A 19,688-nucleotide genomic window follows, 5' to 3' on the forward strand; every position below is an offset into this window, starting at 1 on the left:
TTTTTCCTATGTTTTAGTTTCCCACTTAATATGGAGACAAGGGGCATTTACACCACTAATGTAGTAGCTTCAGTCACTTCATCTGGATTTAAGATGTTTTATGAAAAAAAAAAAAAAGACAGTTTCATAATATATCTTACGTTACAAATTAACAATTAACTTTGTAGTTATACTTTGATCCACCACAACATGCAACTTCTTTGGGCATATTTTATGCACCGATAATCTTATTATTCTAAGCATGTTATCTAATGTGTACCGACATGTTCTGCACTAATAGCACTTCTGCATTTTTTTCCCCTCACGTCATGACATTTTACTGTTTCTGTTCAAAATCTGATTTTTTTTTATAATCACAAGCCAACACCACACACTATTGACCTTTACACTATCAGGGTATCCGTCTATCAATAGGTGTGCCCACTGATTATGTGGTTTTATGGTTTCTTTTACAAATAATGACACTGAACAAAAGTGTTATTTATGGTTTAGCAACCATATCGTCATAAGCAATCAGGGATTTTCCAATTAAAGCTTTGATAAGGTGAATATTTTGCTGACCGAGTAAAAGCCGACAAGTGGGCGACCCCAAGTTATCTTAGTTACTGAGCAATTACATAAAACAGTCACGCTCCATAACCTTCAGCAAACCTAAACTGGGGCTCAAATGACAGGGGCTCAAAATGAGTCAAACTGTGTATCATATAGGTCACAACGTCTAAATACATCTGCAGAAAGGTGAGCCAAGTAAAACCAGAGTGGCGCAGGTTACATTCAGTCACTGTGAAGCAACAGGGGTGGGTGTGACTGTCTGGTTCCAATGCATTCGTAGAAACAGGACATCAAGCGACAGCATGTGGCTAATGTGTTTATTTTAAAATGCTGCGTGAGTGAAGGATCACTATTGATACAGATGTTTTATTGCAGGATGATTTATAGGCATGATCACAAGAGAGGAAAGAATAAAATAAAAACAATGATTACATCGGCAAGCAATAGAAAACGCCACTAAGGTTCAGTAGAGAAATATTTAACTTCAGGAATTCATCATTTTGCGTTTTTAAACAGCCTCTGCAAGCAGGATCTGCTTCCACCAATAGGAACTCGGCGTGGCAGTTCCGCGTCAAACCCACGTATCCCATTGGCTAATGTCGGAGGAGAGAGGGGCGTGGCTATCCGAAGGCCTCAACCAAAACAAGCGGAGTGCGCGCAGCCGCCCGCCACGAGCTCGGGGAAAAGTGAGGAATCAGAGGAAAAGTGGGACAAAACTGTGGAGCGCGGAGCGGATGGCCCGAAAAGATCGGATCTGAGCCCAAAACAGAGACACAGCCGGGGTGTCAGGTAGGAGCGAACCGCTGACACAAACTCCGGGAGCAGTTTGAACTCGTGCACGCGTCCATAGACGTCTGCAATGGTTAAAAAAAAAAAAAAAAAAGAACAGGCTCCTGCCGCTGCAGGAATCACCTTGCTGAAGTTGCAGAAAAAAATAAAGAAAAGGTAGTTCCAGTTCTGGACTGGGTATAATATTGACATGTCATGAGATGCTGCACTAGTGAGGACCGGGTCACCAGCTTGTGGTCGCATGAGGCGAACAGTCATTGAGAGCAGGAGCCTGGGACAGGACGTGCAAATACTCCAAACAGCTCTGTGGCACAGTCTGCTTCCCTCACTGGGATTTCATTTGGAAACTTGATCCAGGACGGCAGACAGGTGGTCAGACAAGAACAAAAAAAAAAAAACGACAACAAAAAAATAATTTTGTTCTGATTATGAATGGACTAATATCAGTGAGTCAGACTATTATTATAGCTTTGATTGGAGTTGAGAATCATCTCATACCAAAAGCTTTGTCGGAAAAATCTATGCACAGTCTCTTGTACGTTTTTGGAATTAAATCACTTTTATTTCCCCCCCATTTCATCAAGGTCTTCTGTGATTGGTGGATGCTGAAGATGGACCCCAGCAGTGAGGCCCAGAGGATGACCTCTCATCTCCCATGCAATGTCTCTTCTGAGACCCAGAGACTGACTCCACCCAAAACAGCAGGTAAACAAACAGATCCATAACACGCGTTATCCGCTCAAACAGTCGGTGATTGTTTGATGCCGATGAGGAAGTCCTGGAGTGTTTCGACCGCCGCTTATGTTTGACTTCCTAATCAAACGGCACAGTGTGTAATTTAATCACGTGTGTTTACATTTGTTGGGAGACACACTCGTACAGAAAAGCAATACATATGACATTGAAGTGAAACTTGTGAATGTTAAGTTTAAATAAATTTGTAAAAAGTTTAAATAATAAAAAAAATTTTTTTAATGCAGTGATTCTTTGAACTTTTGCAAGGAAAGTACGCGGAACTCGCCGAACATGCTCTTTAGCGTCTTTGTCTGAAGAGAGATTCGGAGAGCGGTGATCAGTGACACGAGGAAAAGAAACGAGTTTTAACGCCTTCACTTTATCTGTCGGTGCTTTATGACGAAGTCAGAAGTGATTTATCGCTACTTTTATGCTTCTGTCCGGTTAAGCTGACCTATGTGGCACACACAAGGCGTTCCGCACTCGATTCATGGTTTTATTGTCATCAATATGTTTTGTTCTTTTTCCCCCCCTCCCTCTCTGTTATTTTATACTGTACTGTTTCCAACCCTGCATGAGAAAGAGACAGGACTGACAAGGCACTGAGGTGCAGTGCTGACAGGCTTCAGTGTGACTGAAGGAGGAAAAAAAAAAATGGAAGCAATTATCTTGATATTGAAATTATAGCAGCCGACGTTGCTTTAGTAAAACGATGAAGCGGACCGAGTCGTTCATTTAGAAAGGGTGCGGGACAACTCTGCAGCCAATGAAAATATACTGTCGGACCCTACAGTTCGCAGCTGTATCTTTGGTCTTCTTTAAATGTTCGACGCAAAACTTAAAACAATGACAAAAGGTCTCACAAGCGCGACCCCGAGCGCCCGTACAAATGCACAGCTGCATAAACAGCGGTATGCCGCGCGTCAAGTAGCGGCTCCTTAATGCACCGTTTCGACGGAATCACGTGGTCGACGGCGACCACCGTGAAGCTGCGCCGTGAGAACAATCAGTCGCTGCCGACGTTTATTACAGCCCGTGTCAATATCGCGGCAATCCTGGGCGCGTATGTGATCACATCTGCGTACGATAAGCTCCTTCCGTTTTCTATTTGTTCCCTTGTCAAGTCTGATTGTGGCGATCGAGCAGACTCACATGTTCACACACACAGAATCTTTACCGCTCACAAGATCAAGTCACCGCTCATCTTTTGAACCTCTGACCTCTTCATTCCACGCAGTCAGCGCCACTAAAGCTTCACGGTTGTGTGAGCTCCGCAGTGAGAAAGTGTACACACACACACACACACACACAGACGCACGCACACACAAAAGCATGTTCAGAAACAATGACTTGACTTTTTTTTTTTTGTGTGCACTTTTTCTGCATCTCTCCTCGTGGAACCACTCAACCCAATTACACAATAATAATGTTGAATCAGACTCACAAAGACGTCCACTGTACAGACTTGTCAACACAGTCTGATGAGGTTGGCTTCGTAGAAAAGTGTTTGTTCCAATTCCACCACGGACCTTCGAAAACTCACTGTCCTGTTCACTACGAAGCTTGAGCGTACACAAATAAATACAGATACTCGCGGTTGTGCAGGGAAGTAGACAGCACGAGTTGAATTTGGCTACAGTTTTAGATTTAACATGTGCTGAAAGATACATCCATTAATCTGTCTTTGTACTGGTTTATCCAGCTCGGGGTTGTTACATCCCGGACTGTGTGGAAGTGACGATGTGTACTAAAGTCTTGGTAAATCATAGTGTCACTTTAAAATAGAACTGTAAGGCCAATTCATTCAAATGAAGCGATTAAGAATCTTAAGCGATAAAATACATTAAAACAAATGGATTCAAATATGCATAAAAAAGCAGAATAAAGGGTAATAAAATAAATAGACTCTATTGTTAACTGGAAAGTCAATAATGTTTTTAGTCCAGATGTTTAGCCACAGATGTGAGATTAGACAGAATATTTGTCTTTTTGTTAAACCTGCCATGTTGTCCCCCGACTCCCACTCTCCGTGTCTCTGTTCCCGCCGTCAGGCTGCAGCTGGCTGGTGGCGGTGGCGGCCGTCGTGGCCTCTCTGAGCGGTCTGATGCTGGGGTATGAAATGGGCCTGACCTCCGGCGTCCTGCTGCAGCTGCGGGGCCTCCTCTCGCTCTCCTGCAGGGAACAGGAACTGCTGGTCAGCTCCCACCTGCTCGGCGCGCTCCTCATCTGCCTGGCCGGAGGGCCCGTCCTCGACCGCTACGGCCGCCGCTGCTCGCTGCTCCTGAGCGCCGCCATGGTGGCCGGCGGCACCGTCGTGCTGGTCGTCGTCACGTCGCTCGTCGCCGTCACGCTGGGCCGCGTGATCGTGGGCATGGGGACGTCCCTGTCGGGCACGGCGGCGTGCCTGTACATCGCGGAGATCGCGCCCAGGGAGAGGCGGGGCCTGCTGGTGACGCTGTACGAGCTGATGCTGGTCGTGGGCGTCATGCTGGGATTCGGCTGCAGCTACGCCTTCGCCGCCGTGCCCCACGGCTGGGCGTACACGTTCGGCCTGGTCATCCCGCCGGCGCTGCTGCAGATGGGCGCGCTCGTGTTCCTCCCGCCCAGCCCGCGCTTCCTGGCGGCGCGGGGGAACGTGGAGCAGGCGAGGGTCGTGCTGGCCCGGCTGAGGGGCGGGGCCACGGAGCGAGTGAACGCCGAGCTGAGGGACATCCAGGCCGGGCTGAAGGAGGAGTCGGAGCATAGCTTCGGCGAGCTCTTCAGCACCAAGGCCAACCTGCGTTCCCGGCTGCTCACGGGGGTGGTCTTGGTCTTCCTGCAGCAGGTCACCGGGCAGCCCAACATCCTTTCCTACGCCTCGCCGCTGCTCCGCAGCGTCGGCTTCGACAGCGACGCCGCGGCCACGCTGGCCTCCACGGGATTCGGCATCGTCAAAGTGGTGGGCACCATCCCGGCCGTGTTGCTGGTCGACCGCCTGGGACCGAAGAGCTTCCTGTGCGTGGGCGCCGTCACGATGGCGGTGTCTCTGGCGGCGCTGGGGACGCTGACGCTGCAGAGCCACACGCACCTGACGAGCCTGTGCAAGAGCCCGGGCACACTGAACCTCACGCACGTGCAGTGGGACTCGAACGGGACGTCTCTGGACTTGGACAGCCGGGACATTCTTGCGACTCTGCCGAGCCGGTGGGGCAGCGAGGAGGTGGAGAGGACGGACGTGGAGGAGGACGACGACGACGGGGGCCGGGGGTCGAGGGGAGAAAAGACTCGTGTTGAAGTGTCCTTCTACCTGAAGTGGGCGTCGCTCATCAGCCTGCTTGTGTACGTGGCGGCTTTCTCCATCAGCCTCGGGCCAAGTGAGTACCCAGTCCTACAAACTCGCGGGTTGTGTTCAACTTGACATCACGAGATAGAACTGTACAAAACTTTTTTTTTTTTTTTCATTTCCCGCCCCTGTTCCAGTGGTGTATGTTGTTCTCAGTGAGATCTTTCCCATGGGAGTCCGGGGCAGAGCCGTGTCCGTGGTGTCGGCTGTGAACTGGGCAACGAACCTCCTCATCTCCATGACCTTCCTCACTGTTACAGGTGACGAGTTTAACAAGTTTCAGGTTTAGTTGGAGGAGCATTGCTCACACATGGGGGGGGGGGGGGTTTCATTACGACCTTCATCAAACCGAGTTCTTATCGCTGTGCTGGGTTGGTAAATTCTCACTTCCGGTCTGGGACATAAAAACCTGCGCATTATAATTTCTACACATTAGTTCCACACCTTTTTGTAAATTTGTCTTCATGTCGGATGAAGATTTTTAAGTTACCCTCTTCCCGGGATGAAGTCTTAACTTTCCTCCTTGACAGTTGCTCATCAACACAACTGAAGACCTGCATGTTCACCGACATTTGATGTTGTCTTCCAGAAAAGATCGGCGTTCCCAATGTAATCTTCCTCTATGCTGCTATGAGCTTCATTCTGCTGGTGTTTGTCATCCTCTGCGTCCCCGAGACCAAAGGTCGCACTCTGGAGGAGATATCCAAAGAGCTGGCCAAGAAGTGAGTGAGTAACTGATTAGATTAGGCAGTTTATTCATCCCCGCGGGGAAATTCACCAGTGTAATACCTGATAGGATGTTACTACTTTATGCAACTGACGAGATGTTTTATTTCCTTCTAGGAAAACCTTTGAGGTGAGGATTTGCAGACAGGTTCAGCCTCAACCGAGCCTGATTCGCACCGTCAGCGCCTCCACAGAGACTCCGGCAAACGCCAAGCTCCTTTAACGCACCGCAACTCTACCTCAGTGAAGAGTCGGGTGCAAAGATCAAGAACGACTCCACATCTGGATCTTTCCTGCAGTTACAGCTGGTTCCTGTCATGCAGATCCTTTTGCTGTCTTTTTTTTTTTTTTTTTAACATTTTTTTTTATTATTAAAACATCAGGTATGGTGTGAAGTATAATAAAATTACAGTGAAGTGTTTTTAGACGGCTCACTTCCTTGATCACTCACAAACTAAAGAGGTTTCAACAAATCGGTGGCAGTTTCATTATTTCTCCCTATGCATTTTGCATTTGTCTCCTCGTGTGTGTGTGTGTGTGTGTGTGTGTGTGTGTGTGTGTGTGTGTGTGTGTGTGTGTGTGTGTGTGTGTGTGTGTGTGTGTGTGTGTGTGTGTGTGTGTGTGTGTGTGTGTGTGTGTGTGTGTGTGTGTGTGTGTGTGTGTGTGTGTGTGTGTGTGTGTGTGTGTGTGTGTGTGTGTGTGTGTGTGTGTGTGTGTGTGTGTCACTGTGATGGCCTGTCCAAATGTGTGAACGTGACGAATCTTTTCTAAGATCACGTTAAGTGCGTTGAGGCAAGGCAGTAAAGTGATGTAATATTAGTAAAGTCCATTTACATTGTGAACACCCCCCCCCCCTCCCCCAACGCTGTGGTTACATAAGCTATTAGTAATTAAACAGGATTTACAACACGTAGCTGACGATCAACACTAAAACCGTATTTTGTGGTTCGTTTGTTCTTGGTGAATGGCGAAGGGACTGCTTCTATCTTTTTTTTAACTTAAGACATGTTCAAACTTGTGATCTGACAGATTCCAACCACAGTTTTCTCAGGAAAAGCTCTTTGTGCCTTTGTTTGTGTTTTGTGGGCGGATACCATCTGATTGACAGGACAACATGTCTGCAGTGGTTTGTTTGAACGATGCATCCGATACTGACCTTATTAAAATGTGTAAAAAGTACTGAGGAAATGTTTGTACTGGTACCAGTTCTGCAAAATGACAATTGTTAAGTAATTTTGATTTTTTTTGTTTTTTCCTGACTTATTGAAATTGCATTTTTTTTTTTTTAATCTCTTCTGAGACTCTTTCTAAGTGACATTAAAAGTGTTTTACGGAAGATTGTGTGCACAAACTGGGAACATACTTTCACTGAAAGCAGCAAATAAAACAGATGCGTGTTTCTGTGTTGGCCAGTTAAACCATCAATTTATTTTTATACAAAATACAAAAATTTGTGTCACAATATCTGCGTACACGGGTTCAAAAAGTACTCCATCACACACATACAACATATCAAAGTTTTTTTTTTGTCGACATCCTTCCTGACAGATGCGTTCAATATATACATACCCATGTGTTGCGTCTATGCACGCTCGGCCCAAACCAACCTGCCGGGAGTCGTCGTTCCATTAAAAAAAAAAACGCTCCGCGTCCCTCCGGGGGTTTTGTCAATCTTTGACTTGCTTTGTTTTGCTGCCGGTGCAAAATGTTCTGGACGTGGCCTCTGAACACTTTGTGGCTGTAAAAAGTCTCTAAACTGATTTGTTAAAAACCTTTCTGACAGGCAGCAACGATTGTTTTTTTTTTCTTCAACTTCTAGGGGTTTGTTCACGTCGTTATGCGGCTAACTTTGAACAATGTGCCGACAATTCTGTCATTTTCCCCAATGAATGTCTCGGTTTGAATGAACGGGGACTTTGTTCTGGGAAGAACAATTTAAAAAAACTAATCACGTTGTAGAAGTATAAGAAAAACGAGTGTGTACAAATGTTGGGAAGTGATGGAGTGGAACAATGTCTTTGTATTCCCCCCACTGATGAAACACTCATGTTAAAAGTATTATTAACTCGGAAATTAACGAATGGGGGGGGGAAGAATATTGCAAGCACGTACACGTTCCTGGCCGAGGACCTGCTCTTACTTTGTGTACACTTGTAACAGTCTCACTTGCCTTTTTCACTCTGAGCCACAAAAAGGGTAATGCTGAGGAGTCTTTAGTGTAAAAACAAGGGTATGGACGGAGATTCTTCCAAAGAAAAAGTGCCAAACGGAACAACTTTCTGCATACAGTGTTACGTATGAAGCTTAACGTTGAGTCTTCGCAATGGCCGCCACTGCATTAAGCGTTAAAATAGTTACACAGATCTTTCCTTGCCCATGCAAAAAAACAAACCAGAACATCAAACGCAAAGGCAGAGTGAGGTTGAGTCAATCAGGTAAGGAGGAGTCCATAGTCTGAGGAATATGATCAAACTTGGAAGACGTTTGCAGAATTCGGGCTGTTAAAAATCACAAGAATCCAAATACGGCAACATTAAAACTTGGTGAAAAGGACTTTTTTTTTTTTTTTTTTGGGAAACTTCCAACAAGGGTCATTATAAGATTGAGATCAAATTCCAGTGGGTCAATCGTGTTAGAAGTGTGTGACTGTGGCCATGTAGTGATAAAACCAAGCAGACCCGTCCACAGGATAAGGTGCGTCCTCATCGGCCTCCACTTCTCTCGGCTGGTTCCCCTTCACTTGCAGCGCGGCTTCTGAACCTCGAACAGCAGTGGATAGACCTGCTCCACCGCCGTGGCCACATTCTGCACATTTGGTCCTGAGGTAACAGGGCAGCAAAGGGATCAGACTTTGTGAGTGTGTGTGTGCGCCTGCCGCTTTGCCACATAAAATCCCGTCTGCTTTTGAAGGGCACGTCACGAACCGGTAACAAAAGTAACGGCACACGATTCCTGACATTTCTGCATGTTTTGATGGGCTTTTTTTTTCTGCACATGCTCCCAGACAATCTGGCGGAAGAAACAGATTTTGTTTCTTTTAAACCTGGTGCCGAGGATAGTAATCTTTGCACCGTGCCATTTAAAGAGACAGAGCAAGATGGCCTTGTGTGCGTCGAGTGACACTTGAAATTTCAGTGCACCATATTAAAAAAAAAGGGGTTAAACTATTTCGTCGCAGGCTGAAATTCTTCAAGGAATTGGGTTATAGGCAAACCTCTTTTCTGGTGCGAACAGACATTGTGACAACATGACCTCAATCCTTTAAGCTGCATGTGAAGGAGGTTGTGAAAGTTTGGGTATGGAGGAGGAGATACCTGTAACAGTGAGGCTGCCAGTGGAGAACACTTGTATGGTCGCCTTTAGATGTTTGATCCTGTACGTAGCAGCAGGATGGAGCTCAGGCTCATAGCTGGTGTACACACACACACAAACACACACACACGGTTAAGTAGAATCAACATAGATACCGTAGGAAAACACATGTAAACATATTGTTAGGATTGTAAATAGTGTTCTACGTCCATCAGCCTCTGACAATAATTAATTTCTAGTCTGACGAGCAGCATCAAGAATAGAGACTCATGCTTCCCACCACTAGGGGTCGACATCCACAAGCACACAGAAAAATCCTTTCAAGCCAGTATAAACTCTAGACCAAGTGTTTGAGACTGTTAATGAGCTTTAACCTCCAGTAGGTGGTCAAGCAACATAGTGAAGTTGGCTGAACAAATCCATTTTCAAAGGTCCGTCCATCACATTTCACGCGTGACTACATGAAAAATAATCAGTTACTCTTTCTTGTATGTACCCATGATAACATTTGTTCACTTTAGGGTTTTATATTGAATCATATTGAAGCTCTTGTCATATCGTTGGCAAAATAAATTAAACTGGATTTTCTATAAACCCTTCATTTTAGTTTTGTTTATTTGTGTTTCTCTATGTAAAGCGTCTTTGACTGCCCAACAAAAAGTGCTACACTAATATATTATTATTTTTTAAATAAACAATTACTCTGAACTGATCTAATTCGATGAGCATTGATGTTTAAGAGATAGAGGGAGTTGGGCAGAGCATCACTGAACTGCTGATGACAGTAATTAGTCTCTTTCATGCTCGGAGGTCAGGGAACTTCAAAACATAGAAATTCTTCAAAAAGCCATTGGTGTTACGACTGTTATTGTGAAACCTCTGTGATGTGCAACTAATTTATATACACTTTTATTTTATAGTTACATGTAAAATACCTCCTTTGGCAATAAATGTGTATATTTGTTGTTTCTTTATCATTGTTTATGTGTTAAATAGCAGTTAATATAACAACAAAGAATGAGAAGTGTGAGTCCTAATTGCACTTCACACCTTAAACCTGAGCTTATGGCTCATTTTTGATGATTTAGCAGAGCGGTCAAGAGCCAGATGGTTATAAAGACTCTTCCTCTCACTGTAACGATGATGGCGAGTGGCTTTTTGCCACTTCGTGAAGACAGCGCCTATTTACCATGGTGGCGCCCACCAGGAGCATTGACTGCGCAGTTTTATACATTTCTATGGCTCCGTGCAACACTGATTTGAAATTATCAGCCACTATTAACAGTTCGTCAGCCTAAAGACACAGAGGATTGGATTACCTGGCAATGGGCCGGTTCTTCTTTGTGAAATCGATAAGATGGATGGCGAAGGGCATGGAGCATACGGCCAGCACATTCACAACTTTGAAGGCTGAAAATCGAACCTAAACACACAGACAGAAAGACAAATATTAATGTTTAGATAGCTACACCTATTTTCCTTTTCAAAACTAAAGACAAGCTTGTCCTCTGGATTCAGTGCAGGATCTTTAAAGGTTAATTTTCACTGCTGCCAATCACTGGTATGGGCTAAAAAAAACGCATTTCAATTGTTTCTTTATATTCGGTCTTTTGCGTCTCTGGTGGTGCATCAGGTTAGGTGTCGAGGCTGTAGGGGTGTAAAAACTCGCAAAGTATACAGTGCAACTTGTGGCGGCCCCTGAAAAGGCGGATCGGCTCAAGAGACGGTTCTACTTCACATCATGTACTCAAGACTAGAGTGAGGTGCACTCGCTGTACTTTATTTTGATGCTTCGGTTTCGACACACTGTCAGACGTGTCTCTGTTGCAGGTTTTAAAGAGAAATGTGTTCTCTGCAATAAATCAGATAGCCAGTAGCTGCACATTCTCACCTTGAAGCCTAGTTTCTGCAGACAGCGTGCCAGCCTGCGAGCGCCTTGCTTGGCCTCATCCTCACTGAAATGCAGCAACACAACTGTTACACATGTATAGAACGGCATGTAAAACACACACGGCAACCATCGGAGTGATTCCTCAGCAGTACAAGCGAAATGTTAATACACAGTAGCTTGACTTGCAATCAATAATACTTTCCATTGCTCATGTCAGCAATCTATCTGTAGCAAGTGAGAAAAATAGCAATGTGTGATAGGAAATAGGAAAAAACAAACGGCACTTTCCATTCATTGAGTCCAATAAATCAAGGTTGTTAAAGTTCAGTGGCCAAGAGGCTCTGGCAGGGCGGCTTTGGTTTGACAACAATTAGATCTTTATGGTAAATTATAGATTGTGTCTGTGTGTCCAGGTATTCATTTTTGTGTGGAGATTATTTACCTTGTTGCACCTGTGCAGATGATTTTCCCTGAGGACCAGATTGAGGCTGTTATCTTGGGTTTACGGAGCTTCATCAGGACTTTCTGAAAGCAAATCCATCGACAAAAATATCAGCCATAACTGACCCATTATATGAATATGAAAAAAAACAAAAATCTTCTGAGACTTCAGCATCCGCACCCCAACTTCAGGCTTGTAGATGACGTTGGTTCCCTCTAAGGCAATGGTGCGCAGGTTAAGGTGACACCTGGTCCTGAAGGTGGCCACCACATTGGTGATGATAATATCAAGAGCCTCGTCATTGTTGGAATCCATGAGGAAGTGTGTGGCGTGGCAGGAGGACCACTGGAGGCTTTCTTCTCACACAGTCATCACTAAAGGCTTCGACACCATCATTTTATGGAGGACAAGGAGACTCAACTGAGCAGAGGGGCAAAGGAAAGGACAAGGGTTTTGTTTGATTTGTAAGTCAGAAAAACAAACTATAACACTGTCATTTTTAAAAGACTTCGCAGAACACTTAAGCAGCTAAGAAATGCAATATTTATGCCTAATGTCAGGGCAGTTCAAATTAAAGTAAGTGAAAGGTTGACAATATTCACACACCGAGGGGCACAAATTAACCTCACATGCATGTTTTTGGACCGTGGAAGAAAAACTGGACTACTAGTGCATGCAAGTCTGAAACAAAGACTGGCTTCCTGGATATCAATCGACTCCTAAAGTGCAAATAACATCAACTTTCTCCAGAACTTTACAGAACCAAATCACAAACAATTAAGGTGAACTAGGAGATCATCATCACTATGGATCAACAAAAACAACCAAAATATTGAGGAGGGGAGTTAACACCAAAGACTACTTAATCTGGGGGGTGTTAGATGGGGAGATTTATGAATTGCAAAGATATAAAATACAACGAGGAAACTATTATTGAAAGTCGTGTTATTTAAAGATTACATACAGTATTTCTATTCTACTGACAGCAACCATCGTAATTAAACGGCTCCGTTATAACTATAATAAATAAATAAATGCACAAATTCAATCAATCACCATGAAAACATGTGAATCCCACTGATATTAAATGTTTCTTGCATTAATGTCGATGCGTCTCTGTGAAGGGATATTTATTAACGATGCTAGCAAATCTGCTCAACAATGCGACTTGTCACAGAATCAGAAGGCGCGACGAGGATTGTTTACCTATATAGCCGGCATTCATGTAGAAATAAAGCATTAATACGACGTCTGAGCCTAATGTTGTGAAGCTCCCCGTTAGCGAGCAACAAAGAGGCAGTAATGAATGAAAAGTTGTTAGCTCCGCTTGCTAACAGCTAGCAGCCGCCACACTGAGGACGTGGAAGTTCCTTCATTTACACAGTTATTTGCGTTTTATTGGCAATATCGTGAGTCCGAAACGCTCGCTAAAGGTCTTCCGCCGCCTTTTTAGCAAGCACTGTACTATTACTCTGATAAACTAGCCCGGAAAATGAAGGAATTTGTGGACAAACCGCTTCCTTCGCAGACAAGCGAGCAGCAAACATGCTAACTTCCGGCTTTATGTCTTTCCAAAATGAAAGACACCGGAACTTCCCCCCATCACTTTCAAAATATAAGCTCAATAACGCTATTGAAGAATTATTTTTTATTTTTCTTAATCAAACTGGAATAATTATATAAATACAAATAACGAACCTAATATCAAACTTACACAAGTGCAGGCTGTGTGATAAAACACACATCATAAACGTCTCTCTTATTCTGTGATTCGCAAACTGTAAACCATTAGTCAAGGGTGTAGGAATGAGTAGGAATGAGTTTAACATTGGGGGGCTGACAGATCCGTAAATAGTTTAAGCAGAAATTCCAAAAATTTACTATAAAATCAACTAAAATTAACTTGGCAATTGAACTGGTTCAGTCACAACTTTCTGACATGAAAAAGACAAGATGAATAATGTGACAAAAACTATTCCTTTTTAAATATCAGATGACTAAAATGCAAAAATCATCACTTTTAACATTATACAATTATACTTCTTGATGCTATGACTCGTACTAAAACCTTAAGTAAAACAATAGATGATATAATAGACCTATTCAGTTTGAAACTCGATACAGCAAATATGGCCAATGAAAATAAAGTCTAATAAATAAACAAGATTTGTTCTTTTCCAATCACGTATGGTCCAGTGCAAAGGCCTGTAAAGCTAAATAAAAGTGATACCCCTCCCATCAACTTGACATCAGTCCTCACCACCGTGGTGAGCCGTCCCGTTTCTGTTTGGTGAAACGAGCCACTTAGAGACTTTTATGGTCGCTCTATTGTGAACTTTACAGTAACATCGAAGAGCAGAGTCAAACTCTCGGTTTTCAAAGTAAAGGACATTTTGAAATGATGTGGTTTTAACGTTTGTAACCCCAGCCCCAGGTAAATGGAGGGGGTGTAGTAGCATGCTGGGGCGGGGCTCGGATTCAATTAGTAACACCTTATTTTAACCAAATATTATTTATTATTTATTTAATTTAAAGTGTATCATTTGAAGTTAGTTAAGCTGAATCAGTACAATCAGTTCATCGTTCAGGCATTAAAAAATACATCTAAATCAACATTATTTAAGCTTAAACAGTTGTATTTTTTAAAGAATTGTATATTTAGTGTGAAAGTGGAAAGTCGAGTGATTGTTTATATGAAAAACATTTCTTCAAGTTTGATCCCGAAACAAAATCTCTTTCTTGAAAGTGAGAATGACGCATATTTCTAAACACATTGTTCCTTATGTATGATTTCAATGTCTTTCTTTGTTTTCTGGAGACGTGAACTCATTCTGAAATAGTTCATCATCGTCATGGTTTTGCCACAAAACTTGGAGCAAACAAATATGAAGGAGTAGTCGAAATACTATCAATGTTATTTGGTAAGTGAAGGTTAAAAGTTTCTTTGTTACAAATATGTGTCATTGGAATGAATATATTTCACAAGCTTGTGTTAACGCAGCTTTAAGACAACCGCATGTAACCTTTTTAGTATTTATGATGTATTCCCTTTAAAACGATGGGGATTAGTGACATCTCCAAGGAAAATGAGCACATCTGGAACAGTAAATGCTCCTCAGGGAAATCTGGACAACCAACAATAGAAGAGAAGGAGTGAGATGTGAGAGGCGGCTGGGAATGTTTGCGTTATCAACCAGAGAAATTACAGCCGCTCCCGTGACTCATGAATGAACATCATCGGCGATTGTTGTTCTGACGTGTCCGCGTGCTCTCTTTCTACAGAAACTGTTAACTTTATGTAGCCCCATAATGACGTCATGAACATTTGCACCGGTTTGACTTTTTTGGGCTCGTTTCATCTGCTGTGTTTGATGCAGCTTTGCACAAACCCTTCCTGCATGTCCCGAACTGATAAGCATGACGTTTTATCTTTACGAGATAAAATTGCTCGACTGAACACGGCCCATGTGTGTGTACGTGCACATATTTGTTTGCGTGCGTTAATATCCATAACTTATTGCCTGCTCTTGAGCATTCCTGCACTGCATGCTGTAACCAAGCTCCGCCGCTGCAAACACTTCTCCCGCCTGGCCCGCTCCCAAACCAAACTGAAAAATAACTTCTTCATGATTCAGCCTTGTTGTTATTGTTCTTCCTCCCTGGTTACCAAATTGTCTCTTTCCTGCTTTCATTTAATCCTCCGGGGTTTCTCCTGCTGAAATATCGCCTGGTAGTTCACATCCATTCTGCAGAAGAGCCTTGTTCAGATGTCCCGAGTTGTTTACTATAAAGGTTTAGATTTAGAGCAGGTTAGGAAAGTCAGACCACTCGCATTGATGGTGCGCATGTGTTTGTGGGGCGGCTGACGCAGGGCGCAGGAGTATGTTTACAGTTTGCTGGTCTGCATATCACCGGGGCAGCTTCTTCCCAGGGGAACAATGCTCTTATTCTCATTAGGTCATACGATCCAGCATGTAAACCCACAGATGAAAACACTTACTCCTTAAGAGATGCAAATATGTCAGAGAATAAATAGACTGTCCATCTCTGTAACTGTGTGTGTGCGTGCCTGCCAGTAGCGTGAAAGATTAATTACTGTTTAATCCTTCTTGTGATATGTGTGTAAATATAGTTTTGATTAAAATTGTAGACGTAAACAATGTGCATTAAAACAATTAGGACGTTGAAGCCTTTCCGTTTCCCTTCAATAAACACAAAACAAAACCATGAACCCAATTCAGATGTTTTATGTTGGATGAAACAACATTCAACAAGGATCATTGGAGGTTATAATTCTATCCATCCTTTTCTTTCCCCCCCGGTAATTCTTTATTGAATTGTCGGGCTGTGTTGTACTGGAGCTTCCTATGAACTTCGCTGGTGATGGACAGAGGCAGGTTACACACTGGACAGGTCATCGGACCTGGGAGACAAACACCCACGCGTTTTTACCAAATAACCTCAAGTGCAAGTCTTTGGACTGTGGGGGGAAAAACACAAACAAAACATGCAAAAGGCCGTCAGACCCGACGCAGACTCCAACCACTGACAATCTCATGACAAGGTTCAGCTCCCGAGGAAAAACTGCTGATGGGGGAAAGGTCTGTGGGCCACATGCCGTCAGTGAGCGCTTAGACAGCGACAGAAAATTAATGCTTGGGATACATTTAATACAAATGCTTTGTTGACAGTTGACAGAATGGAGGCTCCCAGTACAGAAAAAAACACAGACAAAGAATGATTGTGTTCTGACGTGTCATTTAAAATAAACGTTTTCTGGTTAGTTTGAGGGGAATAGATTGCTGTGGCAAAACGCACAACAATACAATAACTTGATTGGTGACATATTTCTCATAGAGTGGAGTTCAACTTAAGGATGATCCCTCCGCAGCAGTCGTAGTTTATTTTGTGACTCAAATAAAAAATGATTGCCCTCCCTTTATCCACACGATCTTGGCTTTCTTTGAATAGTAACTACAAGGTCAGATAACTTAGCCCAAAATCTCAGAAGAATCTCCATGAAAATCTCATCAAACATCCTTTCCTCCCTTTGGACTTTTCATTGTTTTCCAAAAACATGTTTTCTTGAGCGATTCATGTCGGCAGATGCGTGTTTGCAGAGATATGCTGCTGGAGAGAGCACTTTCTCTCTCTCTCTCTCTCTCTCTCTCTCTCTCTCTCTCTCTCTCTCTCACTCTCTGCTGCCTGTTTGTTAGGACCCCAGCGTTGTGTTTATGTTGGGCGTACATCACAGGCCCATTTCAAAAGGACCCGGAGCGAGGTGAAAGCCTTCTCCCTTTGCGAAGAGTGTTGTAAAACTGAGACATGTCAGCGCGCGCTTCGTGGGAACTCTGTGTGAAACTTTCAAATGTTTACCGCTTTCTCTTCTGGAAAAAAACCTCCCCAAAAACCCAAAACACAATAGAATGACGATGTCAGACGCGCTGCAACGAAAAGCTGGGACGGGGGACATTTAGTAATTCCCTATAGGTCTCTTGCATGTACTAAAGGTGAGTGTTTGTGTGTGCGGCGGGGATGGATAGTGTGTGAGCGAGCCGTATGGAGGGAATCCTCTGGTAGTGCTGCTCCGGGGTCTCTCAGTGTAAACAGAGACGTGGGAACGGCCCAGCCTGTTTACATGAGCGCCGTCCTTACGGGGACCAGTCGGCCATGCAGGCATCAGTGGCACGGCCAAAAGCGCTGGCCCTCCAGCGCTCACGGTCACCTGTTTACTGACACCGCCGGGAAATATTTACAAGACGCTTTGTAGACACGTTCACATGCATTTTCTCGTTAAATCCAAAAAGCCCAATAACAGTTCTTTCTTCTCCTGGTGAAAATGAGGATTGATGAAGCAGTAATAGCACATGGCCGCCGCCTCTGGTGGTCCAGTCTGACACTCATTTTAATCTGAAGGAACATAACAGTAGAGCAAAATAACTGAAACCAAAAGAAGAAAAAAATTGAACAAAAAGATGTTTTCCACAGATAATACATCTCCGGGAGGTGAGATGAAGCTCAGGCGGCCAGACAATCAGTCCCGCTCTCGCCGTGCCAGATTTACAGCTGTAACATTAACACACCTGCAAAAATGTTATGGTATTCCCCGCTGAGCCATGTTTAGACTGGTTCTGAAAAGGGATGACATTGCCATCAGCGTTATGTAGTGCAACTGGAGTGCACAGAGAAAACACCTGCTATTTAAGGGAGAAAGGTGGAATAATGATGCAGCGGGAACACGATGACATGTGAGTCTGTGGTAGGTCAACACATGCAATGAGCTGCAAACACCAGGGGTTTTGTTTTTTGTCTAAAAGGTCATTTTCATTCCAATTCTGCCACGTTTTTGGATCTAAACCTGCTTTCATTTGGGCTGAAACTTCATATCTTGCATCCATGTTTAAAATAGAAGAATTTAACTTGTTTTCAAAATCCTTCATTCAGTACTTTTGGGGACATATTTGAGTTATAAGAAATATGAGGCCCACTGATAGCATTTGAATTAAATCCAACATTTCTTTTTAGCAAAGTCCACACAGTATTTGTTTTGATTTCCAGAAATTGCACACATTGAAACAATTGTATACACAATGTTCAAAGGAAACATTTTCTGGTTAAAACTGGTGGAGAAATAACTTAAGTGTCTGTAAAAGTTGGCAAAACCCTTTGTAGCAACCAACAATGTAATCATGGCCACTGATGTAACACCTTTAGTCATTTGAAATGCAATTAAGCCAATATTATGAACCCAGTGTAATACAATATCCCATTTATATTTATGTTGTCACAATGCTGACAGTAAAATATTTTATCGAAAAGTATCATTTGAAAACGTTACAGCTGCAGTCACTTATGCAAAATATATTAATAGGACTGTATATCATAGAAATAAAAGATTTATTTTCGCAGTTTTTATTCAGCTTGTTTAGCAGAACGTATTATAGTGAATGGCATTGCAGAATATGTACTAGACGCCACAGTGATGGAAATTTAATTTAATTCGCATTTTCTTACATTGTTGTCAAATTACTGCAATACTGGCTTCATCACACTTAATTATTCCATTATTATTTCTTACATGCCTGGCTCATAGTACATTATTGGCCATTATAATATTAGTAATTGCTCCACCAATTTCTTTTGGGGAGGTGCAAGTACGGGAAGCATATAAAATACTGGGTGTTGTACATACCAAAATAACTCATTAACAACTTCTTAAGAAGCGCTTTAGTTAGCAAAGTTTAGGCTACAAACAATGCACGCACTATTGGCAGACAAAACGTAAAGTGCGACACAAAGGCCAGTTTAAAAACACTTATTTAGTGTTTCTTCACAGATGAAAATGTAAAAGCAGTACGTTTTCTCCTCCCAGAAAGACGGAGGCCTGGAGCCCCAGTTGTCGGCGCCCTGCATGCGGCTGACAGACCCGACAGCCAGTGTTTGGTTATGGAAGGAGTCACAGTAAGCCTTGTGAAGTGGCTTCTTCCTCCCTCTCTAGAAAAGAAAGCGCTCTGAAAACAAACGGTTGTAAGATCGTGGAGGAGCTCGTCTGCATCACAGCAGCAAACTGCTCATGTGGGAAAGGGAGTCGTCGGTATTTGCTTCGATTAGATGCCCGTTTGGTCTTTGAGATGGTGTGTATGTGCTTGGGTTAGAATGCATCACGGTACTCATGTATCCTGTGTGTGTATATTTTGAGAATCAGGTTGAATGCAAATCCCACAGATGAGAGGCTGCCTTTTTTTTTTTTTTTTTTTAATGTGTGTGTGCATATGTGGAAGGGTGGAATGGTGGTGGGCGGAATGGGGGTGGGAAGTGTTGACACAGAAGGATGTTTTGGGGTGGCATTTGGGGAGCGAGTTGGGGTGAAGGTGCAGAATGATGTCAGGGGAAGGCAGGATATGTGATAAGGGCATGTT

At 43.4% G+C, this 19,688-nt stretch overlaps 2 protein-coding genes across 4 annotated transcripts; one reads left to right on the forward strand and one right to left on the reverse strand.

Annotated features, from left to right (window-relative positions):
* The first annotated feature begins 1,223 nt into the window (after nucleotides 1-1,223).
* On the forward strand, nucleotides 1,224-6,539 carry slc2a12 (solute carrier family 2 member 12). Of its 2 annotated transcripts, none has more exons than XM_080513675.1 (6): nucleotides 1,224-1,341; nucleotides 1,926-2,046; nucleotides 4,128-5,429; nucleotides 5,536-5,658; nucleotides 5,988-6,120; nucleotides 6,242-6,539. In XM_080513675.1, exons 2-6 carry the CDS (start codon nucleotides 1,944-1,946, stop codon nucleotides 6,345-6,347), a joined length of 1,767 nt encoding a protein of 588 aa, XP_080369801.1. In that variant the 5' UTR covers nucleotides 1,224-1,341; nucleotides 1,926-1,943; the 3' UTR covers nucleotides 6,348-6,539. The 2 variants fall into 2 exon arrangements, with proteins under 2 accessions (XP_080369801.1, XP_080369802.1); XM_080513676.1 differs by having other exon boundaries at nucleotides 5,988-6,124; nucleotides 6,242-6,364.
* A 976-nt stretch (nucleotides 6,540-7,515) lies between these two features.
* tbpl1 (TBP-like 1) lies at nucleotides 7,516-13,323 on the reverse strand. Of its 2 annotated transcripts, none has more exons than XM_080514069.1 (7): nucleotides 13,284-13,323; nucleotides 11,950-12,189; nucleotides 11,770-11,852; nucleotides 11,328-11,391; nucleotides 10,756-10,859; nucleotides 9,439-9,533; nucleotides 7,516-8,943 (listed from the first exon to the last, which is right to left on the reverse strand). In XM_080514069.1, exons 2-7 carry the CDS (start codon nucleotides 12,082-12,084, stop codon nucleotides 8,861-8,863), a joined length of 564 nt encoding a protein of 187 aa, XP_080370195.1. In that variant the 5' UTR covers nucleotides 12,085-12,189; nucleotides 13,284-13,323; the 3' UTR covers nucleotides 7,516-8,860. The 2 variants fall into 2 exon arrangements, with proteins under 2 accessions (XP_080370195.1, XP_080370194.1); XM_080514068.1 differs by having other exon boundaries at nucleotides 12,976-13,312.
* Nucleotides 13,324-19,688: the final 6,365 nt, after the last annotated feature.

The sequence above is a fragment of the Blennius ocellaris genome (assembly GCF_963422515.1).
Source record: "Blennius ocellaris genome assembly, chromosome: 18".
In the NCBI taxonomy this organism is placed as follows: Eukaryota; Metazoa; Chordata; class Actinopteri; order Blenniiformes; family Blenniidae; genus Blennius; species Blennius ocellaris.